Source organism: Anarhichas minor, unplaced genomic scaffold (assembly GCF_050575085.1).
Source record: "Anarhichas minor isolate MPS153535 unplaced genomic scaffold, ASM5057508v1 ptg000014l, whole genome shotgun sequence".
Classification (NCBI taxonomy): Eukaryota; Metazoa; Chordata; class Actinopteri; order Perciformes; family Anarhichadidae; genus Anarhichas; species Anarhichas minor.
Window position 1 is genome coordinate 14,622,255 of NW_027466460.1, and position 20,542 is coordinate 14,642,796.

A 20,542-nucleotide genomic window follows, 5' to 3' on the forward strand; every position below is an offset into this window, starting at 1 on the left:
AATGTTAATGTATTGTAATAATGTTGAGGTTTGGACTAAACACATAATGTGAAGTTGTCACTTTGGGCTAGCTGGGTAATTGTGACTTTTTTTCCTATTTTCAAATTTTTTTACAAACCAATCAATTAATGGAAAAATGAATCTATAATGAAAATAATCATCAATCAATAGTTCAAAATGAGCTCCACCTCAACCAACTACAGTAAAATCCTGCTTTTACATGAATGCACGACTAATAATCCAATGATTTAATATATAATAGTATAACAGTCACAGGGGACAATTCTATACTTTTAAGTCAATTATACTCAAGTAACATTTTCAAAGCAGAACTTTTACTTGTAACAGAGTATTTATATAGTGAGGTATTAGTACTTTCACTGAAGTAAAATACTTCCTCCACCACTGACGACTCCTGCTGTCCTCTGATGTGGAAACAACGATCAGTGATGAGAACAAACCCGCTCCCATGCAGCCGGCACAGACAGAGTTTGGTGTCGGGGCTCTAAGAGTTTTTCAGACGTAACATTCCTCGAGCTGCGGACAAATCTAACAAGTAGACTACATGAACTCTGTCACGTAGCAACGGCATCAGCAAAACTATCATCAAAAAATCAGATCCAACATCGTTAAAGTCGCACTGAGCAGCAAAACAGGTGTCTGTATGTCAAACACTGAATGTAGTGTCTGTGCTGTAATGTGTGTGACAGGCTGGAGATCCACTGACCTGTCCAGGGAGTGTACCTTCACGCAATGCATGCTGGGATAGGCCAATGTGTACAGGATGTGACAATAGGAGTAATATCCTGTATTTTTCTTGCTGTCATTAAATGTTCAGACTCCAAACCAACATGGAGATTGTGGTCAGACTGTTATTGTTATTTCCCAGGGATCAGCCAACCTGAGCATGTTGACCTGATCCGAAATGGACGACCCGGCCAACAGCAGCTCGGCTCTGTCGGACTACTTCCTGTCCAGTGACGGCCTGGACTATGAGATTCATCCGGACGACATCCCGGACACCACGCAGGGCCGGGCCTACTTCGTGGCCACCATCGTCATCGCCGTGGTCCTGGTGGGCATCATGTTGGTCTGCGGCGTGGGGAACTGTCTGTTCATCGCCAGCCTCGCCCGCTACAAGCAGCTCCGCAACCTGACCAACCTGCTGATCGCCAACCTGGCGGTGTCGGACGTGCTGGTGGCGGCGGTGTGCTGTCCCTTCCTGCTGGACTACTACGTGGTGAAGCAGCTGTCGTGGGATCACGGCCTGCTGCTCTGCGCCTCCACCAACTACCTGCGCACCGTCTCCCTCTACGTGTCCACCAACGCACTGCTGGCCATCGCTGTGGACAGGTGAGTCCACCTGCACCTTCGTCACACACGGCTTAACTACGTTAATCATTTGTTTTTAGCACGTCCATGAGGGTTGTTGGTCACTTTGCAAGATATCTCAAATGTTACTTTTGGACGATTTAAATGTGATCTGGTGGAGAATTAGATCACAGGCTGAGGAACAAGCGATCAGGTTTTGGTGTGAGACTAGAGAGACTAGTTTATTCACCTCTCCTACACATTTAAGTCAATCTTTACCACAATTGGTTTCACAAACTTAACTTTTTATGGCAGGGTCAGTGCAGTGAGGTCATGGGGGAGCTGCACACTTTCAGAGTCACAAGGTAGACGGGTGATAAACAGGCTGCAGGTCAGAATCTAGAGCAGGAAACCGGAACAAAGACAAATGGCTGCTGGTGAGTAGTGGGAGGCTGATGAGGAAAGTGGGAACAGGTGTGTAGATGGTTCGGTTGGGGAATGACAGGCGTCACGGTTAAAAGAAACCAACGGCGACTTGGAAACAGGAAATGAACAGCCGTTTGTCTCGTGCTTCGTCGACCCCTCCATCCACACCCACTTTTTCCTGAAGCCGTCTTTGTCGCTCTTTAACGTCGTAAAGAGATGTCGTTTTTTGGGACATTTGCTGGCACCACGATGCCTCTCTTTTGCACAACTCCTCCTCGCTTGAAGCTACGATATTGCATCATATTCTATAAGATCATCGTATGTTTGTATCGTAGGTTTTATCTCTAAAAAGAAAAGCTTTGTGACGATGCATTTTCCAGCTGATCCAAGAGACGTTTCTCTCTCAAATATGATTTTATCGTGAAGCATGTTTACAGCAGTAATACAGACGGAGTGGATATCATGTCTTTCTTTCTTTCTCTTCCACCCTCCTTTCCTTCCATCCTCTTCCATGTTGTAGATTAACAGCACCCCTCCGTCTCCCTCTCTGTGTACGTGTGTGTGTGTGTGTTCCTCTCATCACCTCCTTCGCGTTCTTCTCCTGCGTGCACACGACCGCCTGCTGTGTCCAGATCACATAATCAAGATGCATGTGTGGGAGAACGGCCGCGGGTTCTGGTTGGTTTGCGATAACAAACGAGACAGAAAACACACTCTGCTACAGGAGCTGCTGCGGTGCTGTTCTCAGCAACATACACACACCAAAAGGAGAGTTTTAAGCCTCATTATCAGCTGTGCTGGTCTACGTTACTTCTTCTACCCATGTGTGAATGCAGCATCAATCCTTTAACCCTCAGCTTTAATTAATTCAACATATCAACATGTCGGTGAGCCAACTATAAGCCACTGCTAACATTAGCATGTCGCAGGCAGACGTAGTTTGGCCGAACTACAGAGCTTCACCCATCAGAGAAACAGAAACATCAATGATCGCTCCACATCAAACAGATCTCAGGACTCAGAGGGGATTTACATTCTGCTATAGTAAAAGCTGCTTCTGGGCGGACGCTCACACTTGAGGACCAGCAGCCCCACTCCATGTTCCATTTATCATGGCTGACATCCTCTCATGTATAAACAGCATCAGCAGGGAGGAAAGATGAAATAATATCTGTGTAGCCGGGATGCTCAAAGTGGTTCCAGTTTTAAGTCTGTGAGTGTTGTGTCCTCCTCTGTGTTGTGAAACCTTTGCTCTTCCTGTCTGCAGGTACATGGCCATCCTCTACCCTCTGAGGCCTCGTATGAAGATCCAGACGGCGTACTGCGTGATCCTGACGGTCTGGATCGTCCCCATCTTCATCTCCATCCCCTCCGCCTACATGGCCTCTGAGATGACGTACCCACACGTGGAAGGTCGCGCCCACAAGACCTTCTGTGCTCAGATCTGGCCCGTGAACCAGCAGGTTTACTACCGCTCCTACTTCCTCCTCATCTTCGCCCTGGAATTCATGGGCCCGGTGACCGTCATGGCTGTCTGCTACATCCAGATCTCCAGGGAGCTGTGGTTTAAGGACGTCCCGGGTTTCAAGACGGATCAGATCCGGAAGAGGCTCCAGAGGCGTCGGAGGACGGTGGTGGTGCTGGTTCTGGTGCTGGCGGCCTACGTCCTGTGCTGGGCGCCGTACTACGGCTTCACCCTGCTGCGGGACTTCTACCCCACGCTCATATCCAGGGACAAGAACTCCCTGGTGGTCTTCTACATCATCGAGTGCCTCGCCATGAGCAACGGGGTCATCAACACCCTCTGCTTCATGAGCGTCCGACACAACAACAAGCGCCTGAAGAAGGCGGGAAAGTTCCAGCTGAGGCTGGTGACGTTCGTGGCCGCCAAGTCGGTGGATGACGGGGATGCGCGGACCTGCTCCCTCCGGGTGACGGAGGACGCCGAGGGGGCTCGGCTAAAGTAGAGGTCCAAACATCTGACCGTTCAAACAGCAGGCTGGATCTGCTGCAGCTCGTCCAGAAACAGGTCAAAGAGGCGAACAAAAAGCGGGAGCTTTCAACCCTTATTACCCGACCAGAGAACAGGAGTGCTGCAGGAAGGAGTCCTAAAACCCAGAAATGAGTCAGCATTTTTACACTTCCGCGGGTGCTGACAAGAGGCCAAATTAAACCACAAAACGCCATCACGCAGAACACTGGTCCTCCTTTAGCTTAGTGGTGGTGACAAGACGTCATGTGACCGTGGTGTAGTTCCTATATAGCCTAACGTTAGCTTCTTACTTCTGGCGATTGCATTCGTGCTTCAACAATCATAAAAGTGGTGTTCATTTGTAAACATTCTCTTGCTGAACAAAATGTGTGAAGTATCATAAACGTCGAGGGGACCAGAGCAATGCTAACTTCCTGGTTGGCCTTAAAAAATACACCATCCCTGCAGCTTCCTGTTGGGCGTGGTGTCCGTAGCTCATACGTAGAAGAAAGTACAATGGGGCCATGTTTGTAGTTCTGTTTCTGAGATGCTTGGTACAGTTTGTAGAAATACTGGATTCAAACGTTGGTTTTTCCTCGGTGAAGATGTTCTCATCCTGGTCAGACAGTTTAACACCCGTGTGATCATGAAAGCAGGTTGAAAAAAGAAAAGAAATGTATTCCCCCAAAAAGGCTTGCGCTGAGAAGCCGGGGTCATAATGGCGGCTACAAGCACATCTGCTGTTTTTGTTCATGTGCAGCAGCGCAAAGTGCAAAAAGATGCTGACTGAAGTGGAGTACAGAAGCAGAGGGTGTGGTGATTAATGAAAACGCTCTCGGCCAATCGCATCCCTCTGAAACAGCTGAGCCAATCACAGGGGAGCGTGACAGCAATGACTCAACAAATGAAGAAGCAGCTTCTTCTTCTTCTTCTTCTTCTTGTGCCGACGACTCCATGTGAACACACATTTGCAGCCGGAGAGACGGTGTGTTTATTTCATTTGTACAATAATGATCATTAATAATATTTAAAAAAAAATATTGAAGTTGTACTTATCGTGCAGTAAAATGTTCCCCGTCAGTGTTTTACTGTTGTATCTGATGTTTCTGGATTAATATTACTGCTGCATTAATGTGTATATTGCATTTTACTGATACTTTTAACTCCTTTATATCCTGTTGGGTAGTTTAATCTACATCAAAGCATCATATTCTGTATGATCATCTTTTTAAATACTTTATTTTCTCAACACATAAAGGAACACTACATCTACATCAGAGTCTCGTGAGAGGAAATTCACTTTCTCCAGCAGGAAAGGATGATGGGAAACCGTGAAGCGGTTTGATGTTGAGTGTGTGGAGGATTTACCTTCCCAGTGGGACCGTGTGTGTGTGTGTGTGTGTGTGTTACAGATGTAGCCGACGGTGCTGCGAGGCGCTCTGCATGAATCCATCCTCTACTCGTGTCGTTTGTGCCTTTAGACGGCAGCTCCGGAGACGTGAGCGGAGATCGTGTTTGAAATTCAAGAGGCCGCCTGTCTGTTTATCATCATCAATGGATGCAAAGTGTCAGCTGGAAGACTCACGACGCACCACACACAACCTCACGGGCAGCAGACCTCAGATCAGCTCTCTGTGATCTGTGCTGGGCTACACTTCTGCAGGTTTACTCAAGTACTGTACTTAAAGGGGCCAAACGCAATAATTCAGAGCTTATCCATTGCCTCCACACGGCTCTCAACATGTCGTCGGCTGAGCAGCAACAGTGCTGTCAGCTGGACTTTGTTTACTGCTCATTAGTCGGGCTGCACAATACAGTGTATGTTTTTATTTTTAGGTTTGTGTTCAGTTTCGATGTTCAATTTGTCCAAAACATGTTGAAAATGAATTTCTTTAATTTTTAACAACCAATTTGCAGTATTTAAGCAGAATACTGAGAGCAGCAGAATGGCCAAACTGAGTTCACTTTAATATCCGTTTATGTATCGCAAGTACTATCGTCACTGCAATAGTACCGCATATATTCCTCGTATCGTCGCAGCCCTACTAATGAGCAAATGTTAGCGTGCTGACATGCTAAGCTAAGATGGTGAACAAGGTAAACATTAAGCCTGCTAAACATCAGCACGTTAGCATTTTGAGAAATAAAATAAAATGAAACAAATTTATTTTCCACTAGAATGAAATATGACATGAAATCTTGTGTTTTTCTTGTAAAACACACAGAACATTGTACATAGTTTGGTGGGCGGCTAGTTAAAATACATGATGAGTGAGTGGGTTTCTCTTTCATAATAAAACCACAGAATCAAAAAGCAGGAAAGACTTTGTCTTCATCTCATGTATTTAAACAAAGTAAGAAAAACAGCTCAACAAATTAGAGTAACAATCATAAGACAGCTACGCCTAAAACTCAATTTTACATATTTACACGAGCAGAATTCATCCAAAAAAAGAACCGATTATCTGGAATAAAATCTAAGCGACAAAATGCAATTTAGCAAAATCATTCAGTTTGGACTAATGCTTAAATACTGTATCTCTCAGTGGTTCAGAAAGAACCTTTAGTGGTTTGTCATACTATTGTGTCTGCAGTAAACAGAGCTGACGTCCTGGAGAGAATACTCTATTTAAATTTGCATTTAAAGCTGCTCGAGGCGTGCGTTTCATACAAAAAAAAGCTATTTCCTTCAATCGGGCTGAATTACTGCGGTCCGCTGTTGTGTTTTGAGGTTAACCGTGAAGACGCCTCGCGAGGACACCTGACGTGGTGTCGGTAAACAGCCGCAGAGCGAAGTGCTGCTCGTCATTTACTTTTCAGTCTTCGGTCAGTTTCACGTGGGGTAACACAGGTCAGTCATCAACATGCGAAAGGGCCCACGGTGCCAAAACAGTTGGGAACTCCATGCTCTGGTAAAGCTTCAATTCATGGCTTTTAAAAAGGGACAGTTCAACCCAAAATCAAAACATAATTTATACTATTACCCGTAGTGCTTTTGATCAATCTAGATTGTTTTGGTGCGAGTTGGTTTGGTTCTCTCCAATATAATGGGACTAGATGACACAAAATAAAGAATACATTTGAATAACTCAACAGCAAGAAATCATGACCCGGTTACTCAAAATAATCCGCAGACCTTGTTGTGAGCGGTTTCATGGAGGTCTGAATCTACTTCCTCCTCTTCATGAAGGCCTTTGCCTCCTCCTGCAGTCCTGTCACGTCCTCCTTCCCGCTGTCATCCGAGACAGGAGGCGCGTAGTCCGAGTCGTCGCCCACGTCCTCGCTGTCGTCGTTAATGAAGCTGTCGTCTTCGTCGCTGTCGTCATCGTCAGCGGGGGGGGGCTTGTTGGGGACGGTGCGTGTGGCGCGAGCTGTAAAAGCATCAGCAGTGTGAACGGAGTGAGTCACAGAAGGAGACAACAAGGAGAAGCTTGAAGTGCAACATGAGAAGCGAGGAGAGTTTTGTTTCATGTTCCTCTGCTTTCAGATGTCTTTGATGAACTGGTTTCCTTCTCTACTTTAGGTTAGAATAAAAAAAGAGACGGATAATGGAAAAACTTTGTGGTTTCGGCAGCACGATACCTCCACTACGTGTCAACAAATATCAGACATGTTTGTGAAAAGTTAAAGATTTCATGATTTTTTTAGGACTTTTTTAACCCTCGAAAAGCTCGTAAGTGGACCTTTGAGTTCTGTATCATTCTTGTTCTTATTATAGAAAGATACTACTACCCCTAATTAAATAAATGTATATATATTGTAACTTTTACTACATATTTCACTTCAGTAATCATCAATAGAACATCGTATTTCTTGTCTTCACTCCTCTATGGGGAGCAGTGCTTTCAGAGTGGGAGAAAGAAGGAGAGACGTCGTTTCTCCGTCTCCCTTCCTCCCGTCAGTCGAGACGAGAGTGTGAACGAAGCGTCTTAAATTGGAGGGGAAATCACATTTGTCATCAGTGTGAAGTGTGTCTTATTAAAGAAAGAAGGGTGTAGGTGTGTGTGTGTGTGTGTCAGAAAGTAATTTCCACTGCAACAGGGGGGGGGGGGGGGGGGTGATGTCCTGGAGGGTCTCCAGATTACATTATAACCTGCTAACAACAAGATTGATAGGCCCCAGTGGGTTTATAGATCGTGAGCAGCTCTGGTGACGGATCCAGTGTGTGTGTGTGTGTGTGTGTTTTTTCTTCTTCTTCATCAGGTCGAGGATCTGTCGCTAAACCCTTTCAGAGATGGAAATTTCCCTTTTTTATTTTCGCTGTTGTTAGGGAGCTTTTTTCTGCGACTGTGGTTGAAAATGTCAACACAGCAGCACCAGCGGCTTTGCCCAGTAGATCCTCCTGGGCCGACAACTCACATCACTGACTCACAACCACTTCCCACAACGATGCATGTGGAACTGTCATTTTATTAAATGCCGTCTCGCCACCTTCCAGGAGCCCGTTGCTTTATGGACTTGCATTACTGCAGCGCCTCTGTGTTCTTCCCACCTCTCAAAGCACTTTACCCGACATGATTCACTCCTTCACACACACATTCACACACTCAATATTATTATTATTATAGTAGGTATAACAGATAAAATACTTTTTTTATAATAACACAGAATGTTAATAGAGTTACAAGAAACATTTGACTGTTATTAAATGAATATGTTCAATAAACAACATTTTTTAAAACTTAATAGAATTTGTATAATGAACCTGAGCTAATGAGTTGTTCCTGCATTTTATAGAAGTTTTAATCAGATGACATTAAGAAATATATATAATATTTTAACATGTATTATATGTGTTGAGAGCAGGAACATTTCTTCGATTAAAAACGTTAAATGATGTTTAGTTTACGGTGTCTTTAGTTTTGATGCCGTCAAACAGAAATCAAGCAGGTGAAACATCTCACCTGGTGTCTTTGTGTGTTTGTATTCTTTCCTGTGAAGAGGATTTTTCCTGTCAGGGAACAAAAAAAATCAAAGTCACTGTCGACTTTCCGCCAGAAAGCACACAAGCGTATTTCTCTAAATATTGAACCATTGCTGTAACGTGAATGTCTATAGTGGAGGCCATCATCTGTTAACTTAATGGATCAAGAGATGCGTCTTCAGGGAGAAACCCCACATCTGTTGTCACTTAGAACCAAAGTGTTGGACTAACATCTCACCATATAACAGTCAGACTTGTTGAGGATGAACCATTTAGTAAAGTATAGTATTGATGCTTTACATTTGCTGGAAACTAGGATGAAAATATGAGACTAAATCTAAAAACAAAAGCTGCGAGGATCATCTCGTGACGTTACACCGTCTCTGCCATTGATGTCAGCTTCATCGGGTCACCAGGTTTCCCCATCATACCTTTCAATCCCCTTTCATCTGACTGTGATGTCTGACCTGTAGCAGTCGGTGCCGTAGGGGCACTCAGGCCGATCTGCCTCCTGCGTCTCCTCTTCCACATCCTCCTCCTCCTCCTCGTAGTCGGTGTCACCGGGGTGACTGCTCTCCTGGAAATGGGCCGGGTTCTTCCTGGAAGAACAAACAGAGAAGGTCGTGAGAGGTCTTCAGAGAAGCGCTGGATGTGCACACAAGAGATTTCTGCAGGATGTGTCCCTGCTGCTGCTCCCTCTTTATGTACGCTTAGTTTAAAAAAAGAGGAACAAACAGTGGAAGTTCAATCCACTTAAACCACAGACAACCAATTGCATCTTTTCTGTTTTTCATATCCGTCCACGGTTTTGGTTGGTTAGTATTCGCAGGCGCGACAGTAGCGCAACCTCCCAAGCACCGTGGATAAGAGGATGAAAGCGGCACGGCTGGCATTGTCCACACGTTCCACCTGTCTGTTCCTATAAACTCCATCTACTGTAGCAAAACACTGACTCATACAACCACACTATCCCTTTAAGCTCTGCAGCTGGAGGATAATGACCGATCTGCTTCATCAGTGTAAACCTCACCGGTTAGTTTCTGTGATATTTGTCAGTTTGGGAGCCTCAGAGGTAAATCAATGTGTCTGTGAGACTCTTTTCTCCACTGAAGCCCCACTTTGTGATTTAGGGTTGTGTAAGAAAACCTTCGCTTTGATGATCTTGAAATCATCTTTTATCTTAAATTCGAGAAGGAGTATCTCTTGAGGCTAAAACCAGAGAGACACCAGGCGGCTGCTTTGAGAAGCTTTTGTACCTGATCCAGTTTTTGTCTCTGTTCATGTTTATCAGCTCAAGTGCACTTCATGTCATCTTTGCACATCAAAGGAAAAAGCTGTTGTGTTCGTGCACAGGTAAACGCTACCTGTAGCAGTTGTTCCCGTACGGACACGGCGCTCTAAGTCCGGTCGCAGAGGCGCCGCTCGACCCGACTCCTTTAGTCTGCTGTCGTCCATTTTTCTGCTTCTTGTCCTCCTCGTTGTCAGATTGACTGATCACATTCGTCCGTATGGTGGTGTTCATGTCAGCTGTAGACGACTCCGCTCTCTCCTCCTCCTCCTCCTCATCCACCTCCACGGTGAAGCCGCCAGACTCGTCGCTCACCTCGGACCTCTTGGATTCGCTGTGCAGCCTGACTGAGCGCTGCTCTGGAGGAACGTCCTGAGAGTCAACACCAGAGACAGACGATTAAAAAGGCTTTTATTGGTCCAGAAAGACTGAATGAAGACATTTACCGTAATTTCACAGTCCTCATTTTATTTGGACCAAATTGGCGCAAAATATTTTTTTGCAGAAGACGGTAAAAACACGTAATAACAGCCATTATTTTAATTTAAATTCCATTTTAATTAAATGTATTTGTATAGCCCAATATCACAAATCAGCCTCAGAGGGCTTTACAATCTGTATACATACGACATCCTCTGTCCTTGAACACGGGAACAAAAACTACAACTCACGAACAATACTCAACTGTTTTAGACTGAGCTGCTTCCTCCTCTTCATCACTCATCTGCCTTCTCCTCTTCCTCGGCATTTCCTCCTCGCTGAGCTCCGCCTCCTCAGGTGAGGAGGTCTTGGTGGGCGTGGCTTGTTTGGCTGCAGCTGGTTTAGTGCTGGTTGAAGGTCCTTTACTTCTCTTCACAGCCGACTGAACTGAAACAGAGAGACAAATGTCGATTTCAGAGGATTATACGAAAACAAGAATCAGTTAAAAATCAATACCAGTATGCATCGTATAAATCAGAATATCAAAGGTTTTTAAATCAGAAGGAAACTCATCAATTCATTTGACACAACTTACAGTAGTGGAAGAAGTATTTGAGTAAAGTAATTATCAGGAAAATGTACTTAAAGTATCGAAAGTAAAAGTACTTGTTCTGCAGTATGTGTGCCCTGTGACTGACGTTATTAAATGAATACCGATACATCAATAGCACAAGTCATTTTTTACTGGTGTAGCTGCTCGAGGTAGAGCTACTTTATACAGGGAGCTAGTTTAGTCCAGTGGTTCCCAACCTGGGGGTCAGGCCCTTTCAAAGGGTCCCTGATAAATCTGAGGGGTCGTGAGATGATCAGCGTGAGAGGAAAGAAGAAAAACTAAGTTCTGATATGAACTTTTACCTTTGTTTTATCGGCCTTTTATCTAATCTTTGCATTTTTTGTGAAATGCTGAACAGTTTAGAAAAATGTCTTTGGTGGAACAAGTCGGAGAGACATCTGAACGTGGCCAGGAGACACAGCTACACACTGATTTTGTGTAAAAGCCTCACAAGAATTTTACTCTAAAATCTGAAAAGTAACTAAAGCTGTCAGCTGAATGTAGCCGAGTAAAAAGTGCAATATTTCCCCCAGAAATGTAGAGGAGCAGAAATGTAAAATACAAGTAATTCAAACTTGTACTTAATTACTTTCCACCGCCGCCAAAGACTCCGGGAATGAAAGTAGCCACAGACAGCATTGCGAGTTTCTCTTTAGGAAACTGGAACTTCTCCATCTGCCCGCTCTTCCCAGTTAAACTCGGCTCTTTAAGTGCAGCACAGAGCGGACGGACGCAGTAACAGGCTCGCTGAGGGTCCATGTAGCTCAGCAGCGCCGTCTGCTCTCCTTCAAAGTAAATATCACAGGAGGAGACGCTGTCCAGTGTCCTCTTTTACCTGCTGTAATTATCAATGAACACGCCGACATACGGAGAAAAGCTTCCGCTGTGTCACACTTCTATTGACTCTCTTGTTAACGTCAGACTGCCGTGATACTTTATGACCTGACTGTCAGCTGCTATTTAAGGTCAACAAGCGTCTGCAGCGTTCGGGTGGCGTCACCTGGACAAGATCACCTGAAAACAGACTCTCATTCCTTCACCAGGCCCACTGCACCACAGCTCGAGCACTTTTTAGAAACAGTCCCATTAGGGAAGATTGCATTTGTTTTAATCCTGGTTCAACAATTTAAAACAACTGGTTGTAACATTATTTTGAAAAGTGCTGTATAAATAAAGTTTATTATCACCTTAGGGCCTGTTCGGAGCGGGCTGAACGCTTGACCTCAGGTGTTTTCTGGAGAACCGCTCATCCAAACCACTTCACACTCGACACTGACCTCCGTTGGGTCCTGAGCAATGTACCCGCCAAGTGTTAAGTCAACCGGATGAGCGGTTGTCAAAAAAAAAGAAGATCTCCAGTGTCTCTTCCTTCAAGCTGTTACCCAGCATGCCGATTTTTAGGCATGCTGGGTAAGCATGGGTAAGGCAGCATTTAGGACCCATGAATGGCTCCTAAAAATCTGGACATTTAAGACATTTTTAGACCCGGAAAATAAGAAGGGAACCAACAAATGTATTGTGACGCAAAGACAGATCCAATCAAGTGTGAAATGTGGACAGACGTGTGAAAAAACCCGAATAAATCCATGAAACAGGAAGGTGCAGGTACCTTTTGGGCTGGAGGAGGAGGAACTGTGTGGCGCTGCTGCAGCCGCCACCATCCACGCAGGTAAAACTCTTCTCTTGGTTACAGACGGAGGGACGTCCCTCTGGTCGTCCTGAACTTCTTTTGGACGTGCAGAGGCTCCCTTCATGAAACGAAAACAGAAAACAGTTCTTGTGAAGTGTGCAGTGGGTTCATCATCAGAGCTGGAAACAATGCAGGTAACACTGAGGCAGAACACTATAACGCTGATCATCTTAAATTATTGATATTAATGAAAGTTTAACTGGATGTAATTATTTCCTAAATGTGCGACATGTTTTCATCCAATGGAATATTCTGCTTGTTGTGTTGGAGTACAGAAAGCGTAGCTTAGTGGTGACTATCTTTACAGCCTCAGCAATCGTTTTCCATCAGAAGAGATGGAATTTGGCGATATGGATCAAATAAAACTGATTGTGAAACTGTTCATGGAGTGTGTTTTGCAGTAATCCAGTGAGGGAAATACCTGAGAAGTCAAAGAACTTCATCCAAAATACAACAAGGAATATTAATTAAAAGGGAAAGACACCAAATAAGCAGAGATACAAATTTGGATCGCCTCCTGGTTTATAATGACGTCATATCGCCAAAAACAATAAAAGAGACGGACGTGACGCGACTTCCTGCTGCGCCGCTTTTCTGCTGATGCAGGTTTGGATGCGAGTTTAAACAAACCTTCTTCTTCAGGCTTCTGTTGACGGCTTCCTCCTGGTTCAACGGAGCTGCCGGTGGCGGAGGAGTCTGTCCAACAGGAGGAGGATGCGGCTGCACCTCTGGCTCCACATCTGGCTCCACATCTGGCTCGGGATCAACGGGAAGCTCCTCTTCTTCAAACATCTGACTGTTTCTATTGGAAGTTATACATGAAGAAAACGAAAAAGTGATTTTTAAGCCTGAAAAACTGAGGTTGAAGTCCACTTTTAAAACTCCTAATAAACCTTCTGCTGCTGCTCAGATACAAGCTGTAGTTTCTGTATTCAATGCAACATGAGCCTCGGCTGGTTTACATTTGTTCGAGTGTCCTTTTCCTGTTTGTTTGATCTAAACTTCAAACAGACAGCGGGCCTCAGGACAACATAGGGGACCCTAACTCACAGATAAAACATTACCGAAGCCCACAGACTACATGAATCAACCTAATCTTGGCTTTTAATTGAGTCAACAGATAACACTTGAACCGGAGCCATTTCAACCCCACGCAGTCTGCTCTGCAAAGATAAAAGAGATAAGACTTTATAATGAAACAGTGGAGAGCAGCTTCCTCCGTCTTGATTTAATTGCTGCAAATGCAAATGAGATTCATCTCTTGATCTTGACACACGGCGTTAACGTTCGAGTACCTGGGAGTGCGGCCTTCTTCGCCCACGGCCGCCACCTGGTAGATGAACTGGCCCGGCAGCAGAGAGAACAAGTCTCCGTGATGAAGAGGGTACCAGGAACTTCTCTGCAGAGGTCGAGGGTCGTCGGTCAGGGACGACTGGACGAAGCACGGGTTCAGGTGGGTCTAGAGATGAAAACCAGAGGATGAAGAAATAAAAATAATAGAGTTTGAGTAGACCTCCTTTATAATGGACCTTTATCAGTTACCACCAACTCTCTGGAGACGCTAATAATTTCACGTTAACTGTGTGTGACTATCAGCGCTGATCTTTGGGGATTGGACTGTATTTGCAGCCAATTTTACACCATTTTTTTATCATTGAAACACGAAAAACCTCACAACATGATGTAACGTAATACTTCTGTCGTGACATTAAAATACAGAGAAAATACCGGATTTTTCTCCGCTTCGTGACGCAGGTATGAAAGTTAAAGCATCGACGGAGCCTCGGTGAAGAGCGTCTGTAGCCGTGTGTGTGTTGCAGCGTGACATCCGGAGGCCGCATTTATTGACGCGACTGATTCCCCCTCACGATTAAAAACATTGGTTGAGGTGCTGCGACTGTGATGTGTTCATTAATCGTCTGAGATGACGAGTTGAGACGTGCTGATGCATTGACCTCCAGTCAATTACAGGAATGACAAACAGAGGATGTCGGCGTGATTAATGACGCCGCCTACTCTTTTCCAAACAGACCTCCATCTGACTTCTGCTGCTGGAATGACTCAGTTCTCCCTCAGGACCAATAAAGATCTGAATACTGAATGCATCTGTTTGGAAGAAGTCACGACGGTTTGTGATTGCAGCAACTAAACGGAGACCTTTCAGCAATCGTTGACGGCCATTACTCCTGAAACGCGAGGTTTCTCTTGATGCCGGACACGGAGACCATCCATCCATCAGCTATACTAGCTTCTCCTTTAAGAGGCTGGCACTGGGCGAGAGGCGGGGTACGCCACCCTGGACGGGTTGCCAGTCAATCACAGGAAAGACTAAATTAGGGATCCGATACCGATATTGGGCCGACACCGACACAAATGGCTGGATCGGGTATCACTTCTGAGAGAAGCCGACGATAAATAATCATGTCTTAAATCACATTCACGTTATTTGTTCCAGCTTTAAAAAGTGACGGTAAGCTTTGGAGAAGGCTCGTCGCCAGTGAACTAATGGTGAAACAAGTCAAATCCCCGGTGTGGTGAGAGGACGTACCGGTTTGAGGCGCAGCTGTCCGTTCAGGTTCTCCAGCAGCCCGTGAAGTCTGGACACTCTCTTGTCGCTGACCTGAGACAACGTGAGGACGAACACAACAGGAGAAGAGCTTCAGTGCAAAGTGACTCACATATTTTTAGAGGTGGAAAAATAAATAAAAACCATCGGGACAAGAATCCCAGTTGACCAACAATTTGTTCCATCACAGGAAAAAAAAAACAGAAACCCCAGAATTCCTTGAACAAAACACTATAAATGCCCAAACTTCAGCATTCCTGCTGTAAATTGTGTATTTAAAACCAGATTTTCATCTGGATTTTTGTTTAAATATTAGTTTTCATTTTCATAATACTATTTTACAACAATCCTTGCATGTGGTGCCAGAAGACGTAAAATCAGGATAATGTTTGAGAAGCAGAGATGCTTCAGAGACTCAAAGAAAAGTAGTAGGTGACAGCTCATTTAGGTGACAGCTCATTTAGGTGACAGCTCAAAAAACAGAAAATGTTAACCCCGTCAGAGAGGACAGGTCCTGTTCCATGTTATCAGGAAAACAGAGTCCTCCAGTGGTGCAGTGGAAGACCTGCAGCTCTGCTGAAACACTCACATGTTCCTTCATTTCATTCTTCAGGAATAAAAAATTTAATAAAAAATTTAAATTAAATTAAATCATGCTGTGTATATTACACGTAGGCCAAATAAAAGAGCTGTTTGAGCTTATTCGTAAACTGTTTGGATATTCATTTTTTGGAATATAAATAAGTGAAAAAATACATTTTAAATTGTAAAATGTCCGAATGTAATTGAGCGAACGTGTGGCCAGAAGTCTCCGGTAGGTCTGTAGCTTTAATTGGCTGCGTCACACGTCCGCTGCATGGAGGCCACAGGGTCACAAACATCACACAGCAGGCAGCACAGGAGGAGGAAGTACTCAGATCCTTTACTTAAGTAAAAGTACTAATACCACATTGTAACAATACTCTACTGCAAGTAAAAGTCCTGCATTGAAATTGTTGTTTGAGTAAAAAGTATAATCAGGAAAATGTACTTAAAAGTATCAAAAAGGATAAAAATGTCCCCTGTGACTGTTAAACTATCATTTATCATATAATTGATTATTATCACTCATGTATAAACGTAAAAGCAGGATTTTACTGCTGTAGTTGGTTGAGGTGGAGCTCATTTTAAACTATTAACTACTTTCATTATGGATTATTATTATTCTCCATTAATCAACTGTTTGTTTGGTTTGTAAAAATAGTGAAAACAGTGAGAAGTGCCGTCACAATTACAACAAGCAATAAATCTTCACATTTGTGAAGCTCGAACCATTTTATACATTAAAAATAACTTAAACCATCAAAATAAACTAGTTTTCTCTAAATTGACTAACTGATTAATCAACTAATCGTTTCAGCTGTCGGCTATTTGTACAAACAGTTAGATAGTTTAATCTATAACAAAACATCATACTTTCTAAACTCGTTGTATTACAACTAAAGATAAACTAAACAACTAAAGTACCTCAAATTGTACTTAAGTACAGTACATGAGTAAAGGTACATAGTTTTGTTTGTTTGTTTATTTACCATATTTTTATATTTTATTGTAAATTTCTCTATGTTTCTATTTGTATGTCTTGTATTTTGCACTGTGTTGATTGTTTAATGTTATGCACCATCCACCAGGTCACATTCCTTGTATGTGCAACATACTTTGGCAAATAAAAGGTTCTGATTCTGATTCTGAGGATTTACATCTACAGCAATGTTTGTTAACGTGCACTGTTGAGAGTATTGCTAGAATAATCAAACTAAAATAAAGCCACAGGTGCACTCACTCCCAGTAAGGGCCCCCGGCCCAACACCGTCTCCCCCGGCGGCAGGTGGATGGGATCCCCGCCGCCGCCACCGTCCACTTGGACGAGGTCGAAGCCGGACATGTGCTCAGCGGGCGGGACTGGAGGGAGCTTCACCCCGGTCCACTGGAGGCATTAGTATAAAAACACAATCCATTACAAGTGTTTACCATGAAGTGCAATGACTCCTGAAAGCTACGAGGAGAATTAAATCAGGATTTAAAGAGCTCCTCTAACTTGTGTTTCATTCAGTAGCTCCGTCTGAGACAAAAGTAGTGCGTTATGGTCACAGCGGGCCGCGCAGTAATACATGTTTACTTCTGCCTACCTGTAGTGGAGGTACACTGGATATGTTTGGTCTCTCGGGGTTGAAAAGCAAAAACCGAAAGTATAGAAAGCGTTTACAACTTTTGCTGTCATAGAGCTACAATGCATGGATGTTATTCAAAACTTCCGGGATGCTGGGGAACCTGCGCAGTAGACGTCTGGCGCAGCTCATTAGAGCTCAGCCCAGTAGAATTCTGGACGCCGAATTCCATCCAGATTTTGTTCAATTTAAAATGTTCTTGTCTATTTGCGAATAACGTAAGCTTATAAAAATTAATCCCAAAACGGTTTATGAATGGATAGATATCACTCTCTATTTCGGCATGCATATAACGTACATTGCACGACTTTAATTATCCAAATGTAAACGTTTTGACTTGGTTCACTCTTCTCCCCACAGTCCGTCTATGGTCATGCAAAATATTCAGAAAATATACCGAGTCATGTATTTCATAGGGGAAATACATTTAAACATAATAAAGTACACTGAATTTACGTTTTATTGAATTGGAATGTGAACCAAAATAAGTTGAAATTTTGATAAATTTAAGTCACGAAAATATATCGCATCTATGCCGAATGAAAGACCCATTCATAACCGTCTACAGATTTATTTTACAACCGTTAATACCATTAATAACAACCATTCATTTCAATATGGAATTTGGCGAATGTGCGATTCGTCGGAGTATGACCCTTTCTACGCATGCGCAGTTTTTAAAAAAACACAGTGACGTATTTCTGTGTGTAAACAACCGTTGAGACATTTAAAAAGTCAGCTGTCAGAAAGACACGGAGCGACCACACCGCCTGTAAGAAACATTTATTTAAACGACACATTATCGTTCTGTGCTTAAATATAGGACAGCAGACATTTTTCTTTTAGCGTTGTCCCGGAAAAAAATAAGGTATTTAGCCTGTAAACTGCAACAGGACGGAGGTTCTTCAGTCGCTGTTAGCTTTGTTAGCTGGGGCGGAAATGAGACTCGCGCAGCTGAGCGTGTGACACCAGTAAAATCACATGTTATTTCAGTGAGATTCACACTTCGTTGCAGAAAACAGAAGCTTTGGTAATAACAGAGGGGCCGAGACATTCTACATTTTAATCAAAAGGCACACATTTTAAAATGATGTAAACAATTAAATACGGTCTTTCTTAATGTATTGTATCGTTCAGATTTTGTATCAGTGATGTTGATAGTGTCGTTTATAGGAACATGTGTTTACATACAGGCCTGGTGCTGGAGAAAGAAATGGGTTCAATCCCTGTCACAACCAATTTTGACACGTAAATCATTGATATCTGAAAATATTTATTCATGACAATATAGTTTATAGTACATTTTACCATCGCAGTTTAGTGATAGGTGACGAATAACTGCCACGTGTGCCTGTTCTGGTGTGACTATATTACTGTATAGTGAGGGTCAATGTCTGTGTATTTTTAACTGGGTAAGGAAAAGGCTTTTGACTATTAATATAATAATAATATAATATGCCTGTGTAACCGAGCAAAGGGACAGAATATACCCGTGAGTTAATCTTTGCAACTGAGGAGAGAACAGTAAGTTTGCTACTATGGCAGCATCATTTCTTTTTAGAAGAAAATATAAAATGCACAAAATCTAATAAAAACAATATTTCCATATTCATGGGAATGTGCTGCTTAACAAAAATACAAAATGTTTTACAATATTCTCCAAAACAAATTGTCCTCCTTTGTTTCATCTTCAAAGCGCCCCTCAGATACACAAAGTTAATCCTGAACACCTGAGATGAAGCTTCAAATGTAATCCGTGACGTTGAATCCCTCTGTTATCCCCAGGCCGTCTCAAACTATTGGACTCTTGAGCTACTATGCAGCATGACTCCATGAGGACCTCGCCCGTGTTTCTCGTCTCTAAAAGAAGAGCCTCCCCGAGACCCACCGGCGACACCCCCGCCCCCGAAAACTTTGCTGAGACGCTGCCGACAGAAATGAGTGCGAAGATCTTTGGCGAGCTGGAAGCCGGGAGTCTGTGCAGCGCCTCCCGGACCTGCAAATTGTGGCACTACATCATCGAGGAGAGCGACCAGGTGTGGAGGAGGCAGTGTCTGCTGGTCGGAGCCGTCTGTCAGAGGGAGGTCGACAGCGACAGGAGAGACGGCCTGTCCTGGAAGGTGGGTCCACTTTTAAGAAGCAAAACCCCACAGAGACCAAGAAAAAAGGGGGGAGCTCAGACCAGGCTTGAACTAACCTGAGAAGCTGCTAGTCAAAGCAGTGTTATAGATGGTTAGAAGTTATCAGTGGTTACAACCACATTTCTAATGCCTCAGACCTGCCCGTCTCCTCTCTGCAGGTCACACTGGTGAAGAACTACACTCGCAGCCGTTTGAAGAAGGACTGGCTGAGAGGTCGCTACAGCCACGTGAGATCAGCGGAGGAGCTCATTGGCAGGAAGATGGTGCCGCTGGACGCTGAGACCTGGGGGGAGATCCTGCAGGCCGAGCTGGACCGATGAGCGATGGCCCATTTAGAATTTTTATTCAAAGCACCTCTGTCACTTCTTTTACTCTAATATATTTTTATATTTACGAATATACACAAACAATTGTACATAGTTTTTTTTTTAAATACTTTTTTAAAGAAAAAAAAAATAATCATGGAGAACTTTAATTTCTTTGATGTAAAAATGGCTGAGATGCAATAAATCATAAATGTGTTGTTTTTGTTTGTCAGAGAGAAGTTAATTCAACTCTTATTTGCATTTAGTGGCGGGGGAGTATTGTGCATTTCCTTTTTCTTAATTGTATTGACCCACGCAACTTATGGATCACAACCTACATGTGGCTTTACACTGGACTACACACCACAACGAAGCTACAGCTGTTCAACAAAAATACAATGATAAAACAGTATTTTAAATGCTAATCCTCATATCTCTCAGATTGATAAAGAAAGGAAGGACAGAAGGAAACTAATGGAATGATGGGGAAATGGATGATATATACATTTTTGTTAATCATGATTTGAATTTAAATTTTCCCAAAAACTATTCAGTTGTGAAATGTCATCATTCTTATCTCATTATCATTCAAATATTAAATACTGGAACAAGAATAAGCAATACGCTAAGTGACAGAATGTTAATTGGCAAGAATTTGAATCATCTGTTTTTATCAGCT

General features: G+C 43.4%; 3 protein-coding genes across 3 annotated transcripts; 2 read left to right on the forward strand and 1 right to left on the reverse strand.

The window, feature by feature from the left end:
* The first annotated feature begins 925 nt into the window (after positions 1-925).
* Positions 926-3,704, forward strand: prokr1a (prokineticin receptor 1a). Its single transcript, XM_076092039.1, has 2 exons — positions 926-1,353; positions 3,005-3,704. Exons 1-2 carry the CDS (start codon positions 926-928, stop codon positions 3,702-3,704), a joined length of 1,128 nt encoding a protein of 375 aa, XP_075948154.1.
* Positions 3,705-5,858: 2,154 nt separating this feature from the next.
* aplf (aprataxin and PNKP like factor) lies at positions 5,859-17,805 on the reverse strand. Its single transcript, XM_076091702.1, has 11 exons — positions 17,379-17,805; positions 17,033-17,176; positions 15,193-15,264; positions 13,940-14,103; positions 13,275-13,446; positions 12,564-12,702; positions 10,607-10,788; positions 9,998-10,293; positions 9,101-9,232; positions 8,614-8,660; positions 5,859-7,080 (listed from the first exon to the last, which is right to left on the reverse strand). Exons 2-11 carry the CDS (start codon positions 17,132-17,134, stop codon positions 6,878-6,880), a joined length of 1,509 nt encoding a protein of 502 aa, XP_075947817.1. The 5' UTR covers positions 17,135-17,176; positions 17,379-17,805; the 3' UTR covers positions 5,859-6,877.
* Positions 17,806-18,046: 241 nt separating this feature from the next.
* Positions 18,047-20,084, forward strand: fbxo48 (F-box protein 48). The gene is made up of 3 exons (XM_076091704.1): positions 18,047-18,189; positions 19,203-19,537; positions 19,717-20,084. The coding sequence occupies exons 2-3, from the start codon at positions 19,235-19,237 to the stop codon at positions 19,876-19,878; spliced, it is 465 nt and encodes a 154-aa protein (XP_075947819.1). The 5' UTR covers positions 18,047-18,189; positions 19,203-19,234; the 3' UTR covers positions 19,879-20,084.
* Positions 20,085-20,542: the final 458 nt, after the last annotated feature.